The sequence below is a fragment of the Mizuhopecten yessoensis genome, unplaced genomic scaffold (assembly GCF_002113885.1).
Source record: "Mizuhopecten yessoensis strain PY_sf001 unplaced genomic scaffold, ASM211388v2 scaffold383, whole genome shotgun sequence".
In the NCBI taxonomy this organism is placed as follows: domain Eukaryota; kingdom Metazoa; phylum Mollusca; class Bivalvia; order Pectinida; family Pectinidae; genus Mizuhopecten; species Mizuhopecten yessoensis.
In genome coordinates this window covers 447,823-468,203 of record NW_018403519.1, presented here as the reverse complement: position 1 = coordinate 468,203, position 20,381 = coordinate 447,823, and the positions used below count along the sequence as shown (strand labels likewise).

The 20,381-nt window shown below is 35.5% G+C and overlaps 1 protein-coding gene across 7 annotated transcripts in view; it reads left to right on the top strand.

Annotated features, from left to right (window-relative positions):
* The first annotated feature begins 7,804 nt into the window (after positions 1–7,804).
* LOC110447446 (baculoviral IAP repeat-containing protein 7-like) overlaps positions 7,805–20,381 on the top strand; it is a 17,011-nt gene continuing 4,434 nt past the window's right edge. Inside the window, exons 1-2 of one of the 7 annotated variants that reach the window (XM_021493171.1) lie at positions 7,805–7,903; positions 18,951–19,624. In XM_021493171.1, coding sequence (XP_021348846.1) covers positions 19,006–19,624 — 619 coding nt within the window. In that variant the 5' untranslated portion in view covers positions 7,805–7,903; positions 18,951–19,005. Of the gene's footprint in view, positions 7,904–8,775; positions 8,875–12,077; positions 12,097–13,170; positions 13,193–14,270; positions 14,293–14,590; positions 14,766–14,849; positions 14,978–18,950; positions 19,625–20,381 lie in introns of those variants that run through there. The other 6 variants (XM_021493164.1, XM_021493180.1, XM_021493189.1 and 3 more) reach the window with 6 other exon arrangements.

Below are 20,381 nucleotides of genomic sequence, written 5' to 3'. Positions count from 1 at the left end.
CCCTAATGTTTCCCTTAAAGAGTTTTTTGATCCGTCAAGAATAACTGAAGTATCATCAGCATATTGAGATAGTAATATTGGTGTATTTTCTATATTTATTCCTTTAATACTATTATTATTTCTAATTCTGATACCTAGTACTTCTGCGCATAAAATAAATAAATACGGGGCAATAGGGTCACCTTGACGACATCCACGTTTAATTTCAAAAAATGGTGATAGATTCCCCCCTTGGTTAATAGATGACTTTGGACATTTGTGAAAAATTTTGATCCAACTTCTTATATCATTTCCAAAATTAAAAAAATCAAGTACTTTATCAATAAAATCCCAACTAACAGAATCAAAAGCTTTCTCAAAATCAATAAAAAGTAGCATACCAGGTATTTCATTCTCTTCGGCATATTGCATTATGTCATATATTATTCTAGTGTTTTCTCCTATATATCTTCCTGAAATAAAACCTGACTGATCAGTATTAATTAATTTGTTTAAAACAGTTTTTACTCTATTTGCGATTGTTCCTGATGCTATTTTGTATACTATATTTAGAAGTGAAATTGGTCTCCAGTTTTTCAAAAATTGCCTCGGCTTATCTCCCTTTGGTAAGCATGTTATGATTCCCTGTCTTTGTGTTATTGAAAGTTCATTATTATTATATCCATATCTTATTGATCTAACTACATACTGACCTAACTGTTTCCAAAAGCATTTAAAAAATTCAGAAGTAAACCCATCAGACCCCGGACTTTTATTGTTTTTCATCTTTTTAAGTGTACAAGATGCTTCATTATAAGAAATACTCCCCTCTAAACTTTCTGATTCTTGACGACTCAATTTTGGAACACTATTACCATTTAAAAACTGATCTAAATTAACCTCATGAAGATCATTATCTGCAGAATATAATTTTTCATAAAAATGTTGTACCTCATTTAATATTTCACCCTGTTCTCTAATCAGTTCTCCATTTGCTTTTTCTATTACTGGGATAATTTTAGTAACAAAATTTCTATTTTCAAGATTTAAAAAATATTTAGATGGTTTTTCGCCTTCTTCTACCCATTTAGCTTTAGATCTCAAAATACTTCCTTTTAATCTATGTATTCTTATTACTTCTAATTCATTTTGTTTTTCTTCTAGTTCTTTAAAGTCTACATTTTCTTGAGCTTCTAGTTCTTTAATTCTATTTCTAAGATAGCTTTCCTGTTTGTTTTGGGGTTTTTTCTTGTATGAAGCATAAGAAATAGTCTTTCCCCTAATTTCAAATAAAAGAGTTTCCAAAAAAAGTTGGTCATTGATTGTTAGTTGAATATATTCATTTGGAATGACAGACAAATAATCGAGGTTGTAAACTGGTAGTGCATATTGTATTTTAATGTCTAAAATATGTTTATTAATAATATTAAGATATTCTCTATCATGAAGCAATGAATTATTGAACTTCCAGAGGCCTTTTCCTTTCTTAAAATCGTTAAAAACTATTGATATAATTGGTGTTGAGTGGTCTGATCGATAGCCTGGCTCAATTGTTGATTTTTCAATACAAGATATCATATTTTCTGAAACTAAAAAATAATCTATACGTGACTGTTTGATTGGGTTTGACCTTCTCCATGTATATCTTTTGGTCTCCGGGTGCTGCTCTCTATATATGTCTATCATTCCAAATTCATTTATTAACTCAATTACTCTATCTCTTGCTTTAGGATTGTTTACATGTCTATAATTATTGTCATAATCTAGATCAGGTTCATAACTAAATTAAAATCACCACATATAATATAAGAGTCATTATTGTAATCATTAATAGCATCATATAATTTATCGTAAAAATTGGGTATGTCTGAGTTTGGTCCATATAATGTAATTAAAGTAAGTCTTTTTTTCTAATATAAACAAGTCCAAAGCTAAAAAAAATCCCTCTAAATCCTTCTTTTCACCTATCACCTTTGCCTCGAAATTATTATTAAATAGGATTGCTACCCCCCTAGAGTTTGATCTAAATGAGCTGAAATGACATGTATATCCCCATTCTGTTCTAATATTATTTTCCATCTCCGCAGTAAAATGTGTATCCTGTATACAATAAATATTATAATTTTTGCTTCTAAAGTACGAAAAGACATCTTTACGTTTGTTCTTATCTCCCAGACCCTGACAATTTGCTGTTAGAATGTTGATACCTTCCATTTAGAATTTTTGACATTTAAAAATAATATATAGTAGAGCTGCCCTATTGCCAATCTATTACACTCTGGACACAACAGGATAGATGAGGGGATAGTGAGAAGATGAAACTTTAATCCTATATGTAGAAGTCCTATCACATACCTGATAGAGCGGAAGACAACAGAAGAGTGAAGGAAAAGATGTTCGACAGTGCCGTAGAAGAGAAGTAGCATTGGCGAACAAAGGATAAGGGTAGTAAAGTAAAGGTAAAAAATATAAACATACATTAATATAAAGTCAAAAACAGGGAGTGACGCACTATCAACCATACACACAAACACTAAAATTCATAACTTGATAACATACTTTCTTCACATCTTTCTCATCACCGGAAGTTATTGGTGTGACCGGATATTTTATATGACATATAAACAAGGACAGGTTCCTGGGGAAAAATTCCGGCAAAGTAAAAAAAGTGAAGCCACTGTCAGACGATTTTTTCTCCATCAGCCATCTACACCTTGTACTACATACCTATGACAGAGGCCTGATACTGTATATATGTGTCTACAATGTATTTACTGTACATATGCACATCTGTACATGTATATATCTTGAGAAACACATACCTTCAATTTTTACCTTTATCCAGCATGCAGGGAAACCTATTTTTATGAAGTTGTGACCCTACATAATCACATTTTTACACTAATCATATATGTTCCAGCTACAAAGGTATATTAACCTTTTTACATTTAACAGTTATTTTTACTTTCTATTTTTTTCAGCAAATACTTGTAACACTTGCCTTTAAACAAGCTTTTGCTTTTTGTATTTATCCCTGAAATACTTGCAACATTTATTTGCATATGGATATACATATATGTATACTGGTGGAAACATTATTTTTTTTTAACTTAATTATGCTTACTGGAAAATATTCTTATATTTATCAAATATAAAGTTGCAACACATATATGTGTGCGCCCATGTGAATAAACCGACATTTGGGTACATTTTCACACATATTAGCCTTCATCTTTTTATCTTGACCCAGCATGCATTGGAAAAGCCTGTAATACATATGAGTTAATTGTATTTCTTGCATTTATCTCATATTCATATTAATGCACTTTTTACATTTTTGTACATCAAATTCTTTCAACATTTATACACTTGCGGACACATACATCCTCACTTTTGACATACATGTATAATCCTACACAAGTTTTCTTACATTTAACAGTTTTCCAGGATCGAGTTGTTATGCAATGCCTTATGACACTTGCATTAATTGTTCTTATATATCATTCACAGGTGGTTACATGGGAAATATTTTATGATTTCCTTTTTGACATATTGATACATACAAGCTTATGATATATTATATTAAACTATTTACAAAGTATGTGTATTTTTTATTGAATAGGCAGCACGATTGTGTAAATTTTATCTGTAGGCAATCTCTGTGAGCACATATTACGTCCGGTCTTCCATTTTACATTTATCCATGAGTATACTGTAACACATACATATACTAGTTATTATAATTGTGAACAAATTTTGCCAGCTTTCTAACAAATTATATGTGTACATACAGGTCTAGTTATATTTGTGGAACACGTTTATACCTCATATACTATACAACCAAACTTTTTTACAATTGTTTTGTAAGCAAAAGAAACGAGGATATGATCCCCAACTTTGTAACAACACCTAAAATAAACAATAAGATATGATACAGGTCCTATTACATATATGATACTATATTGAAGTCACATGCCATTCTATATCTGTGCAATCAAACATGTACATACATTATATATATATATATATATATATATCTTTGTTTTCTAAATACTGGGATGAAATATGTACATATTAAAGTCGCTGATTTCACAGATACAGACATGTGTACCACATGCTTGTAAAGTTCTTTCAGATTCAAGCATATATCAGCTAGGTCATTAACGGGCAAAGTTTTTCTCATCCAGCAAGAACTTGTCACACAGCTGAGTGTCATATAGAATTCTCCTTTTTTTCCCATTTTTTAACAAAGCAAACAGTTTGCCATCAGTACTCCATGACCTTTCAACACATTCAAGATGGAAGATCTCTTTCAGTTTTTGCTGGTTGGTTCGAGTTAGGTCTTCTGTAATGATATGTCCTGATCCCCTGAGTGCTTTCCTGTTCTTGATCACTTCAATCTTTTTTCTGCGCTGTGTGAATTTACAGATCACACTACTTGGCTTATCTTTACGGTAAGGGCTTAACCTGTGGGCAATGTCAATGTCTGACTCGTTGATATCTACCTTCAGCTTGTCCTTCACAAACATAACGATTTTGTTGACACAGTCCTCTACAGATTCAAACTTATTGTTATCCCCCAGGCCAACTATTCTAATTGAGTTCTTTCTGCCTTGTTGTTCTAAGTCATTTTGTTTGTTGTCCATCTCATACTGTTTGTCCTCCAAGTTTGTCACTTTTTGTTCCAGAGTTTCCACTGTTTGTGTCAATTTTGAGTTCTGTTCCTCCATGTCAAATATACGCCCCTCAAGTATTTCTACTAGATCTTTGTTTTCTGCTTTGATGTCCTCTCTAAGAGCTTTCATTTGCATGTTGGGTAATGATATTTTGCTAGAAGCATGCTGGGTTGGAAGACTATAAATTCTGCTCAAACTAATATCCTTGTTCGACATTCAAGGTCACGGGTGTCATATGTTTAGATATTTTAATAGGTTCTTATTAATCAAACACAAATATTCTGCCTGTAGTTGTATTTTAGTCCACTTTTAAGATAACAAGTGTGAAATAAATAGCAGGTGGGCGATTCAGGCCCATTGGGCCTCGTGTTTTAGCTCACCTGGCCCAAATGGCCACTTGAGCTTATGGCATGGTGCGGCGTCCGGCGTCCGGCCGGCATCAACTTTTTACTTTAAATAACTTCTTCTCAATAACCGATAGGACTAGGATAATGATATTTGGCCAGTAGCATGCTGTGATGAAGGGCTACCAAGTTTGTTCAAATGAATAACCTTCGCCCATATTCAAGGTCACCGTGGTCAATATATGTTTAAATCTTTAAATGATTTGTTCTGTATAACAAAAAAGTCCAGGGGAATGATATTTTGCTAGAAGCATGCTTGGTTGGAAGACTATAAATTCTGTTCAAACTAATTTTCCTTGTTCGACATTCAAGGTCACGGGTGTCATATGTTTAAATATTTTAATAGGTTCTTATTAATCAAACACCAATATTCTGCCTGTAGTTGTATTTTAGTCCACTTTTAAGATAAGAAGTGTGAAATTAATACCAGGTGAGCGATTCAGGCCCATTGGGCCTCTTGTTTTAGCTCACATGGCCCAAATGGCCAATTGAGCTTATGGCATGGTGCGGCGTCCGGCGTCCGGCCGGCGTCGACTTTTTACTTTAAATAACTTCTTCTCAATAACCGACAGGCCTAGGACAATGATATTTGGCCAGTAGCATGCTGTGATGAAGGGCTACCAAGTGTGTTCAAATGAATGACATTGACTTATATTCAAGGTCACAGAGGTCATATATGATTAAAACCTTTAAACAACTTCTTCTGCATAACCAAGAAGCATATGATAACTTTATTTGACTAGTCATTTTACATGAAATATAAGGTCAACATCAAACTAATTGCAACAGAATTTAATTTGGTGTTTTTTTGTTTGGGAATACATGTAGAATAACATAGAAAAAATATCGGCAAAAATCGGAGTTGCGGAGATTTGTCATTTTTTAATATAATGAACAACAATCAGTCTAAAATTGGACGTTATCGGAACTCCAATAGTAAATTTACTAAACCTCAAAATAAATGTTTTTGAGACTTATAATCCATATAAAACTTCATATTTCAGATAGGACAATATTGTTATTTGTAACCAATGTATAATACAAACAGTTTACCTGTTAATTGGTATCCCATCAGGATTTTCATTACCCCTACCCCCTAAACAAATTGTGAAAACTTCAAAAAATATACACGGCAAATATCTGTGAAGTATTGTACATATTTAAAAATAAAGTATTTTGGTATTTGTTGGTCTAACTAGATATAATGTACAATATATAAAAAAATAATGCATATAGAAACAATGAATAGCTCAAATATGTATATTTTGAACACCGAATGGTTGAAAATGTGACAATGAAATCTCCAAGCATGACGTTCTAATTCGTATTTTACTGATGCATATGACTTTAAATGCATACCATTTTGACCTTATTCCATATAGATATCTTATTACTTAATAATAAATGCATTAACCATATGTTTTTGCCTTTTATTTTAACCCAATCTACGATTACTTACCCCTACCCCAAAAAGAAAATCAACAAAACATCGACTTTTCGCGATTCGGAAAGGGCTACCAAGTTGTTCTAACGAATGACCTTGACTCATATTCAAGGTCACAGGGGTCAAATATGTTAAAAACCTTTAAACGACTTCTTCTGAATAATCAAGAAGTCTAAGATAATGATGTTTGGCCAGTAACATGCTGGAATAAAGGGCTACTTAGTTTGTTCAATTAAATGACCTTGACTAAAGTCAAGGTCACGAGGTCAAATATGTTAAAAACTTTAAACAACTTCTTCTGAATAACCAAAAGGCCTAGGAAAATGATATTTGGCCAGTAACATACTGGGGTGAAGAGCTACCAAGGTTGTTCAAATGAATGACCTTTACTTATATTCAAGGTCACATGGGTCAAATATGTTTAAAATCTTTAAACAGCTTCTTCTGAATAACCAAGAGGCCTAGAATAATATTATATGGCCAGTAACATGCTGGGATGAAGGGCTACCAAATTTGTTCAAATGAATGACCTTGAAATATATTCAAGGTCACAGGGGATAAATATGTTAAAAAACTTTAAAAGATTTTTTCTCTAAAGCAAAAGGCCAAGGGTGATGATATTTGGCCAGTAACATGCTTGGATGAAGGACTATGTTCAAATGAATGACCTTCACCCATTTTCAAGGTCACAGTGGTCAATATATGTTTAAAACTTGAAATTACTTGTTCTATATAACAAAAAGGTCCAGGATAATGATATTATGCCAGAAGCATGCTGGGTTGGAAGACTACAAACTCTGTTCAACTTAATGTCCTTGTTCAACATTCAAGGTCACAGGCGTCATATGTTTAAATCTTTTAATAGGTTCTTATGAATCAAAAACTGATAATCTGCCTGTAGCTGTATTTTAGTCCACTTTTAAGCGTGAGATAAATACCAGGTGAGAGATTCAGGCCCATTGGGCCTCTTGTTAATTACTTAGAAGATTTTGTTTACAAGTTTTCAACTCATTTTACTTCTGTGACCTTGAATGCGGGTGAAGGTTATTAATTTTGATTTGATAGCCTCTCACTCCAGCATGCTACTAACCTAATATAATCACCTGATGCCTCATGATTATGAAGAAGAAGTTGTTTTAAGTAACAAGTTGATGTCGGACGGTGACAGATGCCGCACCACGGCATAAGCTCACAAAGGCCTTCGGGCGAAAAACGAAATGATTCATTATATTATAAAACGACACAAAAATGTGAAGCATGTCAGCTAACAGGCTTCGTACAGTTGTAAAGGTAGAGTGCATACAAACATACACAGTGCTTTCAGTTGATAATACGGTGATTGCCTAAATACGGAGTTCTCACAGTAACAGAGATATTCACTTGGTTCTTAAAGAAATAAGGTAAGTGTGCTCAAACTATTGAAAAGTCAATAATAATAAATGAAAATTGCCTACATTAATAAAGTAAGACGTGCAGTTATTCCAGTCTTTGGATTTCTCAATCTTGCCTTAACAACCGCGAATACAAACTGTAATAGGCTTGGTACATGTACTGACACGATGGGTCGTCTTATTTTTCAGCGATGAAACTATTGGAAACTTTAGTTCTATGTCTCCTAGATTGATATTTTGGGAAAATTCGTTGTTTGTTTAATTAATTGAGTGGTTCTGAATGTTGCAATGTTTAATCTTGTGGATGTCAATACTTATTGAAATCCTGGCTTACCTGGTGTTATTGAAATCCTGGCTTACCTGGTGTTATTGCAATCCTGGCTTACCTGGTGTTATTGAAATCCTGGCTTACCTGGTGTTATTGCAATCCTGGCTTACCTGGTGTTAATGAAATCCTGGCTTACCTGGTGTTATTTTCTCAATCCTTTCAATCATTATCATACGTGTGTATGCATTGTACATGACCTCTGTGTTTGGTAATATCTAGACTACGTTGCTACCTTGAACATTCTTTACAAAAACATAGGGCTGGTAGCCATTCTTAAATATATCCGCCACCGGGTTATGTCCGGTTAAGTATTTTACAAATTGTCCAATAAGAATTTCCTTGTGTTTGATTAAAAATTACTCCAAAATGATCACATTTCAGCGGATTTCCTTCAGTAAACATAGTAGCAAGCTTAAATTTTCACATTTATCACACAAGGATACGAAACTTATTTACTTTGTTAAATCATTTTCTTTGTGAACTTGACAAAATCCTGTTAGACGACCCTCACTGACAAGTGTGTACATCCTATATCGTGTGGAAATGATGAAATGTTATTACCTCACCATAGGCTACTTAACATGTTTCATATAAAGATAATAATAATGCATTGTAATATGGACGTATATACGGACCTGTAGACTACACAGTGGTAAGTTAAATTTCTTATGAACTAAGTTCTATTTTTTTGTCAGTACACTAAGTTTACTGAGCTGAAGTAAATGTCTACACGAATACTAAGCACACGTTTATGATCTATAACTATACACATACAGTAGAGTTGTGTACACGTGTGTTGATCTGACGTTGGGGAACTCGATAGATGAACACTGGGATGACCAATCACTCGTTTTATATGCTTAGCTGATGAGCAAAATTGCTAAATGCCTTATAAAGAACTTGAGAACTTGGTATGAGATTATTTAGACCCGGCACTAAAATGATCAGGGTCTATAATTTGTAGATCGTTCTATAGGAGATTATTAAGACCCGGTACTATAATGATCAGGGTCTATATTGTTTTAGATCGTTCTATATGAGAGTATTTAGACCCGGTACTATAATGATCAGGGTCTATACTTGTTTTAGACCCAGTACTATAATGATCAGGGTCTATAATTGTTTTAGGTCGTTCTATATGAGATAATTTAGACCCGGTACATATGAGAGTATTTAGACCCGGTACTATAGTGATCAGGGTCTATACTTGTTTTAGGTCGTTCTATATGAGATTATTTAGACTAATTGTTTTAGGTCGTTCTATATGAGATTAATTAGACCCTGTACTATAATGATCAGGGTCTATAATTGTTTTAGGTCGTTCTGTATGAGATTATTTAGACCCGGTACTATAATGATCAGGGTCCATACTTATTTTAGGTCGTTCTATATGAGATAATTTAGACCCGGTACTATAATGATCAGGGTCCATACTATTTTAGGTCGTTCTATACGAGATAATTTAGACCCGGTACTATAATGATCAGGGTCTATAATTGTTTTAGGTCGTTCTGTATGAGATTATTTAGACCCCGGTACTATAATGATCAGGGTCCATACTATTTTAGGTCGTTCTATATGAGATAATTTAGGCCCGGTACTATAATGATCAGGGTCCATACTATTTTAGGTCGTTCTATATGAGATAATTTAGGCCCGGTACTATAATGATCAGGGTCCATACTTATTTTAGGTCGTCCTATATGAGATAATTTAGACCCGGTACTATAATGATCATGGTCTATACTTGTTTTAGGTCGTTCTATATGAGAGAATTTAGACCCGGTACTATAATGATCAGGGTCCATACTTATTTTAGGTCGTCCTATATGAGATAATTTAGACCCGGTACTATAATGATCATGGTCTATACTTGTTTTAGGTCGTTCTATATGAGATAATTTATACCCGGTCCTATAATGATCAGGGTCTATACTTGTTTTAGGTCGTTCTGTATGAGATTATTTAGACCCGGAACTATAATGATCAGGGTCTATACTTGTTTTAGGTCGTTCTATATGAGAGAATTTAGACCCGGTACTATAATGACCAGGGTCTATAATTGTTTTAGGTCGTTCTATATGAGATTATTTAGACTAATTGTTTTAGGTCGTTCTATATGAGATTATCTAGACCCGGTACTATAATGATGAGGGTCTATAATTGTTTTAGGTCGTTCTATATGAGATTATCTAGACCCGGTACTATAATGATGAGGGTCTATAATTGTTTTAGGTCGTTCTATATGAGATTATCTAGACCCGGTACTATAATGATGAGGGTCTATAATTGTTTTAGGTCGTTCTATATGAGATTATTTAGACTAATTGTTTTAGGTCGTTCTATATGAGATTAATTAGTCCCTGTACTATAATGATCAGGGTCTATAATTGTTTAGGTCGTTCTATATGAGATAATTTAGACCCGGTACTATAATGATCAGGTTCTATACTTGTTTTAGGTCGTTCTATATGAGAGAATTTAGACCCGGTACTATAATGACCAGGGTCTATAATTGTTTTAGGTCGTTCTATATGAGATTATTTAGACTAATTGTTTTAGGTCGTTCTATATGAGATTATTTAGACTAATTGTTTTAGGTCGTTCTATATGAGATTATTTAGACTAATTGTTTTAGGTCGTTCTATATGAGATTATTTAGACTAATTGTTTTAGGTCGTTCTATATGAGATTAACTAGACCCTGTACTATAATGATCAGGGTCTATAATTGTTTAGGTCGTTCTATATGAGATAATTTAGACCCGGTACTATAATGACCAGGGTCTATAATTGTTTTAGGTTGTTCTATATGAGATAATTTAGACCCGGCTCTATAATGATCAGGGTCTATAATAGTTTTAGGTCGTTCTATATGAGATTATCTAGACCCGGTACTATAATGATGAGGGTCTATAATTGTTTTAGGTCGTTCTATCTGAGATTATCTAGATCCGGTACTATAATGATCAGGGCCTATAATTGTTTTAGGTCGTTCTATATGAGATTATCTAGATCCGGTACTATAATGATCAGGGCCTATAATTGTTTTAGATCCGGTACTATAATGACCAGGGTCTATAATTGTTTTTGACCCGGTACTATAATGATTAGGGTCTATAATTGTTTTCGACCCGGTACTATAATGATGAGGGTCTATAATTGTTTTAGGTCGTTCTATATGAGATTATCTAGACCCGGTACTATAATGATCAGGGTCTATAATTGTTTTAGGTCGTTCTTTCGTATGGTTTCTATATGAAATTCATTTATGAACATGATTTTAGTAAAATAACTGCATGTTCCTCATTTTAATAATTTTTTGAAGGTATAATATTCCGATGATACAAATTACAGTTTTGACATCTGTTCACTAGCATTTAAGATTTGACAACTAACGGTTTCTTCTATGTCATTGTGAGACAAAAAGTTGAAAATTGATGGGAAGGGGTCGAGAGGGGGATGCTAACGAATAAGCCTACATAACCATTTATGTCAACCCAATAATACAACTTGACTGACTGTACTGGTAAAATAAAATGCAACATTTTAGCGAAGTTTAAGTGACAAATGATTTTTATCCTTAAACAGGNCCCCAAAATAGAGACAAACACAAACGGAACTTTTAGAATATTTTAAACGATATAAATTTTCGTTTTAACTGTTTCATTATATTTTATAGACCACTTGGTTCAAAGAAATAATAATTGATTTCAACTGATAACTGATGTCTACCTGTAATACGCCCCAGGGACAGTAATATTTCGTTCTGGTCAAATCTGAACCATATCAATATTGTTTCATGTTTTTTGTATTACCTTTATACTTATAGGCTTCCTGCTGAACTAAAGCTAGTGACCTAAATACCTGCACAGGTAACTTTGAATAGGAATATCTATCATTGATGTATGAGCTTTAAGCTATCTGACATCTTACAATGGTACATATTTATGTAATATTTCATGATTAATTACACTTAAATTGCTACACCCAGCAACGTGGACACCAATCTAAGGTATGAATAGAAGTACGAATTGTTAGAAAATAGATTCGGCCGAGTCAAGTCTCCGACTCGAGAGGTAGCGCTCGGACTACCGGTGTACTCCTCTAAGATATTATATATATACTGTCTGTATAAAACTTTGTTATGTTGTACTTAACAATCTGTGGAATTCCTAAATACAAAACAATCAATTGTAACAACAACAATCATCTCTGTGTCATCATTCCAACATTATAACGCCTTCCAACTCCCGACGATATATTATTATTAAGTTCAAGTTCTTTATTTACTTTAAGTCTTGCGACTTATCAGTGTAAACATATAATAAACAGGATATTTACATATGTACAAAAAGCCACATTGGTCACAGGAGAATGAACAATACACATATACAAACTGTCATATATCTGATCGTCGTTACATTGACCAGAGACGTATAATACAGGTCTCTGCATTGACAATGAAAAGCGAACGTGCCATGTTGTTTTAGGTCTAGGTCTCAGGTAACCGATCCTGAAGATTCGCTTATAAGTTTTTGAAAGGTCTACAATAGCTTCAGCTATTATTTTCTAAGTGTGACACATTGAATGAAATCGTTAAAATCCCCAATAATTTAGAAATCGTCGATAAAAGTATATTTCAAGGGGGTAACACTTGTACGCCACAGTCAACCGTGAAAATTACAGATTTGTATTGCTTGTAAATGTTAGAACAAACACACATTGTTTGTAATTAAGATTAGTTTCATAAAACCCGACCTTTTCCACATGTTTTTATTTCAGTTTCGGAAATTGTATATATATGGAACAATCTACCACAACAAGTAAGCTATTCTATACTAGAAACAAATACTTTAACCACGGAATTAGATTAGGTTATCTAAGTCCGTGCTTGAGCACATATTTTATCTACTCGTGCTTATACATAAAACAGTCACTTGAACTGAGGAGTGTTGGCCTGGCTTCTGTGTAAGTCTATATGTTGTTCACTATTGCAGTTTCTTTGTATACTTGTTGTTTTGTTATTTGCCTTCAAGTTACTATGTTTCTATAAATGAGCAATACAATTATTGCAATTGATGCGCCCAAAGTTAGAAAATCTGAAATGCTGATTGACGAACATTTGAAGAATGGTTGTAATTATAATATGTATTACCACAAATTTACCTGAATTGTATACGTACATTGTTATATAATGGGCATTGTATTACCTGAAAAAGTACATTTGGTAATATTGTATTTATTGATACCGATACCTGCGTCCATCAAAATTCCTAATTATCCTATTAAATATCGACTTCGTTATGATCGTAAGTGTTTTACTCTTTCCGATTATAGGTATATGTAAAAATCGATAATTGTCACGGTTGAATGCAGCAGAGACGTTCATACTATGAACATGGAAGACCACCTCCCATACCCTCCCCCTGCCTCGGGCTACGCGCTTCGGGTGGGGGGACTGCCTTCGGCAACCCCATGTCGGGCTTACACATGGTAAAGGGGTACTCCCATAACATGAGAGGCCGCTGGTCGGCCTTTTTTCAATCGGATATGATTTTGCCGACTGCGACCTCTCATTTCCGAAGCACTAATTCTTTGATGCAGTTTCCGCCCGAAATCCGGGCGGAACAAAATCGGCTTGAAAAACTCACATAAGTGGTTAACAGTTCATGACAACGATGTCTACTCACGGTTTATATAATATTGATCTCATATATATGTCACAGACACAAATATATAGTATATTACGGAATAGAACACTCAAAATACATGTCCATGTCGTTGTAGCACATCTCTGACCTACATTTAAAACATGGCTTCTGGATTAATACAAAATATCAGGGGGAATTTCAAACGGAACGAAATGATACGGAGTTTGTTTGTATTCCGCTTGTAAAACATTACATGTAATCCATTTTTGTATTAACCGGAAAAATCATGGCAAATGCTGTCTGCTTCGCTTCGAATGAGGAAAAACTCATTATTTATTTCTTTGACATGAAATTTTTCTCATATAATCATGGATTTATGGAAAGGAATATTTATTGGACCCTTTTGACCATTTAAATGTATGTAAACACGATATACTCTTTCTTAATCCGAACTTTGAAAATGTGATAGTCAGCATCGGGAAAATCAGCTATGGGCAGTTAGAGGGGGTTACGCGGCGCCTGTCAAACCTCTAACATTGTTGGAGTAGGTAAAGGGGCTAGCTACGCGCCTGGGATCAATGTAACATTTTAATGTATAAGTCCAAGGGGACTTGTATATTTTTATGCATAGGCTCATCAGAAAACGGCATCAGATTAAAATGCCCAACCTTATTTCATAAACGATCAAATCTGGTCTAACCGGTTGAACCGATTTGGTCACGATAAACGATGGCGAATGCCAAACTAAATAATATAACTTCCGGGTCCGGTGAGAGACAGAGCTGTTTACACAATACTTCCAAATAACTACGCTCAAGTTATTCCTACCCTCTTTCACTTTCTGGAGTAAACAATGATGTTCTACGCAGACTATCGAATAGTCTTCTAGTGTAGGTATAGCCAGACTAAAATCTGTGGCGGATCCAGAGACCTATCGGGGACGTTTCCGAAATTCCAAAGGGGGTTTCCGTGTGGGGAAAAATTGAGAAAATTTGTGAAAATTCTCAGCCTGGGGGTGTTTCCTGAAGCCCAAAAAACCCCATGGATCCACCACTATAGGGTTTGGACGATAGAGCTGTTGGCTCGAAGAAATTTTGGGGCGGTATGTTTGTCAAACTTAATTGGGGCGAAATGACCTGTAAACTGGGGCGATGCCAAAACACGGGGAGTGGGGCGAATTGTTTAGGATGTGACGGTTTTGGGGCGAATCGTCTGTAATTCTTACTTGATAAGACTGCATTATATGTACATGTAGGAAGAATGCATATGTAATCCATGTTTCGAAATGCATTACTGGTTTTCGTTTCTATTATAATATGACCAAAATATATGGTGGGATGCATAAGCAGGATCCAGGCACAGGGCGCACTTGGTAATAATCCTGCATTTTGGTATTTGATTATCAATTTTACTAACACACAAAGTTCTGTTACAAATCATGAACAAAAAAAGGACGTCATTTTTTTCTATAATCCAAAGGAAAACCACACAATGAGATAAAATTGTGGAATGCTAGTCGTTTCGGTAACAAGTTGTTTCGGGAGGCCGGACTTTTGCATACATGAGCCATGTACTGTTCCTAACTCTATATAAAACGCTGATTAGACCTCATCTGGAATACTCAACAACACATTTTCATCACCATTTTTTATCCGCGACAAAATTACAATCGAGAACATCCAAAGAAGAGCATTACCAAAAGGATTCCAACTCTTAAAAACGTACCATACGAAGAACGCCTAAGACAACTCCGACTCTCTACTCTCGAATATAGAAGACATCGTGCTGACGTACATGTAGGTAATTCAAACCTACAAAATATTAAACAACATGGACATTCTTGACAAGGGCAAACTATTCCAGGAAGCTGAAGACAACCGAACCAGGGGGCACTCCAGGAAACTATTAAAAAAACCATGCAGACTAAACAAATATGGTAATTTGTACAGCAACAGAGTGATAAATATGTGGAACTCTCTAACAGAGGAGGTAGTAATCTCTCCAAAGCTGAACACCTTCAAGTCACGGCTCAACAGCCACTGGAAACATCATCCGACAAAATTCAAGCCATCTTTTTATTAGTTCTATATATATATTTGCAAGTCTAATCAGTCAAAAGTGAACAATGTAACAAATTGACTGTTTGGCACTGACCATGCTTTTAAAAATCACATGTTTTTAATACGCGTGTGTACAGCATACATTAGAAGAAAAGAATATTATACATCACCACAAGCTACGAGCTAGCTTATATTACAACGATGTCATCTGAACGAAATTGAGCAAAGTCATTTCGGGACATGACACAAGATGTTTCGGGTTTTAATCAAGTCGTTTTGGGACATATAAAATTTCCACTTATAAAGTACATTTTGCTCTCGTTTCATATAAAGTTATGTAAATACACAAGTACGGTTTTAGTCTATGACCTGTGTCACGACTTGCCCGTGCTTGGGATCATTGAAGAAGTGTTAACAGATTGGTATCATTGCTAGTGCTTGAGGGGATACCTACCAACATTGACCTGAGTGAAAGTGTGTGTTAACTGGTGAAACTTACTCATTATCAAATACAGATCTAGAGGAACTTATGAAATTCAACATTCAATTTCTTGGGTTAATTTCTTGTTTGATATTGTAATAACATGTTTTCAATTCACTCTATTCTCCATTTTTTTTAATTAATTAAAATCGTTCAATAATTTAATATGACACAAGCTTTAGGCAGGGACGTATATGGCTTTATATGTGATCTGCTTTAGGAGAGTGTCGGTGTCATTGTCATAAAAAGGGGCTCGTTTCATATCAAATTATTGAACGAGTTTAATAAATTCAATATGAGATGGACACGAGTGTAGGATACTATTTATCACATAATATTCTTAGATTGAAAAAAACACTATACAGTTAAAAAAAAAGAGTACAATTATGTATTCTCAGGTGATATGACTTTTTTGACCAATCGCAGCACATTTGGGTTTTATTACACAAGTGTAATACGATATTTATGAAATGGCCATATGACATAGTCAAATGGGTCAGTTATGTGATAAATATAGGATCTTATATAAGTTTCCATTACATATGAGATTTATGAAACAAGTCTTTGAATTTTAAAATGAAAAATTCCAGAAGAGTTTCATAAATTTCGTATGAAATGAAAACCAGTGTAAGATCCTTTTTATCACATAACCAAGATTTGTGGCATTTATTCGTGTATTGTAAAACGACAATTTTTATGCAACCTTGAAATGTAAAAACGCTCCATTTTGACTCCAGTGTGTAAGTCTGTGACGTCATGTACTTGTCCGAGGCGTAACGTCACAATTGAAACAATTGAAACTTACAACCAATCACAGGGCTGATAGGTCATCATATTACATGGGTTAATACGCAAAAAACCATGACATGGGTATACTCACTGGATAACACAGTACATTATGTGATAAAAAGGTTTATTTGTTGTGGAACTGGACTGGCTCAGTCGTTGGCGAGAAGGTAGCTTGAGTGGTAGAGTGTTTGTCTAGAGTTTGGAGAGGCTTGGGTTCGAACCCTTGGCTGGTTGTGCATCTTTCTGCTCCTGTAACATATTTAACATTCAGCATTAAACTGCTTTCAGATGAGGTTCTTGCGCATTCCGTACATATAGAATACATAAATACATATTCCAAGTGTGCAGAGAATATAAGTAAGTGTCAACCCTGGAATTTTGAAGAAACGTCATACAATAATAAGATCTTACTGTAACAGAACGAAAAATTCTCTTTGTTAGTATGGAGCTAGTCTGTAGGACCCCGCCAGTAACACAGTATGGAGCTAGTCTGTAGGACCCCCACCAGTAATACAGTATGGAGCTAGTCTGAAGGACCCCCCACCCCCCACCCCCAGAAAAGTATGGAGCTAGTCTGTAGGACCCCCGCCAGTAACAGAGTATGGAGCTAGTCTGTAGGACCCTCGCCAGTAACAGAGTATGGAGCTAGTCTGTAGGACCCCCGCCAGTAACAGAGTATGGAGCTAGTCTGTAGGACCCCACAACAGTAACACAGTATGGAGCTAGTCTGTAGGACCCCTGCCAGTAACACAGTATGGAGCTAGTCTGTAGGACCCCCGCCAGTAACACAGTATGGAGCTAGTCTGTAGGACCCCCACCAGTAACACAGTATGGAGCTATAGTCTGTAGGACCCCACCAGTAATACAGTATGGAGCTAGTCTGAAGGACCCCCCCCCCCCCCCCCACCCCCAGAACAGTATGGAGCTAGTCTGCAGGACCCTCGCCGGTAACACAGTATGGAGCTAGACTGTAGGACCCCCACCAGTAACACAGTATGGAGCTAGTCTGTAGGACCCCCACCATTAACACAGTATGGAGCTAGTTTGTAGGACCCCCACCAGTAGCACAGTATGGAGCTAGTCTGTAGGACCCCCACCAGTAACACAGTATGGAGCTAGTCTGTAGGACCCTCACCGGTAACACAGTATGGAGCTAGTCTGTAGGACCCCCACCAGTAACACAGTATGGAGCTAGTCTGTAGGACCCCCACCAGTAACAGGATATAAATCTATTTGAAAGTGTACAGAGCTGATTTGAACTTATTGCCGGGAATGAACATATATGTGGTAAGAAGAATGATTCAAGAAGTTAAATCTGCCATCATTTTCCTAGGGAGATATAATTGCACACACTTGAACATGTTTGAGAACAGAATTGACAAGTACTGGAGGTTGGTAGAGGGGACCATAGGGCCTGTAAAACATTATATTTACACTCCTATCATTGATAATTTACAACAAAAACCAGACTTTTATCACAGTAAATTAAATTACGTAAAAATCAATCAATGCCATGAATTATATAGCACAGATAATGTGGATTATTCTCATGGAACTGAAAGTATTTAGACCTTAAGTAATAATGATATAGTAATAAGTCAAATCTCTGCAAACCAGTCTCTACCTTATTATGATAAATCATAGGTAAGTTCAAACAATGTCTTTGCTTGGCCAAGTAGTACTTGGCATTTCAATTTAGCCATCTGTGTGCATGTGATTATCATATTTTTTGTCTCTTTTTACAGATGATAGTGACAACAGAAATACCAGGATGAGGTGGAATTCCTTATCTGTTTGACAATGGATTATGCACCCCCACTTCCCAGAGAAAGATACAAGCATCTAAGAGACCCAGAGCTACGCAGAAAGAGTTACAAAAAATGGCCCTCCGGTACCAGTGACACTCTTTTTAGGGAACTCATTGATGAAGGGTTTTTCAGTATTGATGAAGAAAAACGGAAAGTTCAATGCGTCTACTGTGGTGGTGTGCTCGTTGGCATTGAAGAGGGACAGAATGTTCATATAACTCATTATCGACATTTTCCAACATGTGATAGATTCAAGTGGCGTGAAGCTGATTTTGAATCACTGTTTGGCCCCATTCATGGCATTGTTAGTGGGGTTCATAACTTGTCTATGGCAGGCTCGGCAACAGCTAACGGTGTATCCTTAGATTCTACAGATGAGGGATATCAGAGCATACAAAAAGATCTGGAAGTTGATGGTTTCAATTCCAATTCCTATTTAGATGGAAGACAGAGAGACTCCTCCAATCCATTTTACACAATAGGAGAAGAAAAGTACCCACGCCACACCTATTATGCATTATTTATAGATCGAATGAAGACATTTAAAAAATGGCCTGAGGATTCATGTCAAACTCCCAAAGCACTTGCAGGAGCAGGACTTTTTTATACAGGTAGAAACTGTTTATATGGACCTCGGGTGTGTTACTTGTAAGGTTTGGTTTCTTTAAATCAGATTCTGTTACAGGTATAATTTGATCCTGGGGAAATCATACAACATACACAAGTACTAGTATTCTCAAAGGTTTGTCCCCTTCTCCCTGTAGGCTTGAGACTAGGGCATTCCACAGCCATAGTAACATGACGCCATGTCAACAATGCATTAATATCACATCAATAATTCATTTACCTTGCAACATCAACATTGCAGATGAACATAGCCCACAAGGTTAGAAAAAAAGAATCATTTGCTCCCTTCGGGATGAGATGGGGTGCATCCTAACCATGTTTTGAAGTTGTCAAACACTCAGCAAGCCTAATGTTTGGCAACTTAAAAGTCTCCCACCTGAGTTGAATTGCCCTTTCTCACCCTTAAGGAGGTGAAATGAGTCTATTTATATCATATGAATCCTTGGTAAGAACAGTATGATTAACTGGATCTCAAGAAATGGTTGTTGATTAACTTGATTGTATTTATAAATCAGCAGACATATCTGATCTGCCCCTTCTCAAACCACAACTAAACATTAAACAACAAAAAGAACAATAAACTTGTATAGCTACTATTTAACATCACTCAAAACTGTTTAATCATATCTCCATGTCTAGCTTTGAGCCGCAGACTGTTTTTTCTCTTACCTGGACAGGTGTATCCACACTTTTATCGGTGCGATTTTTCCTTGTCTCACCCTAGAGTTGAGACATGGGGGG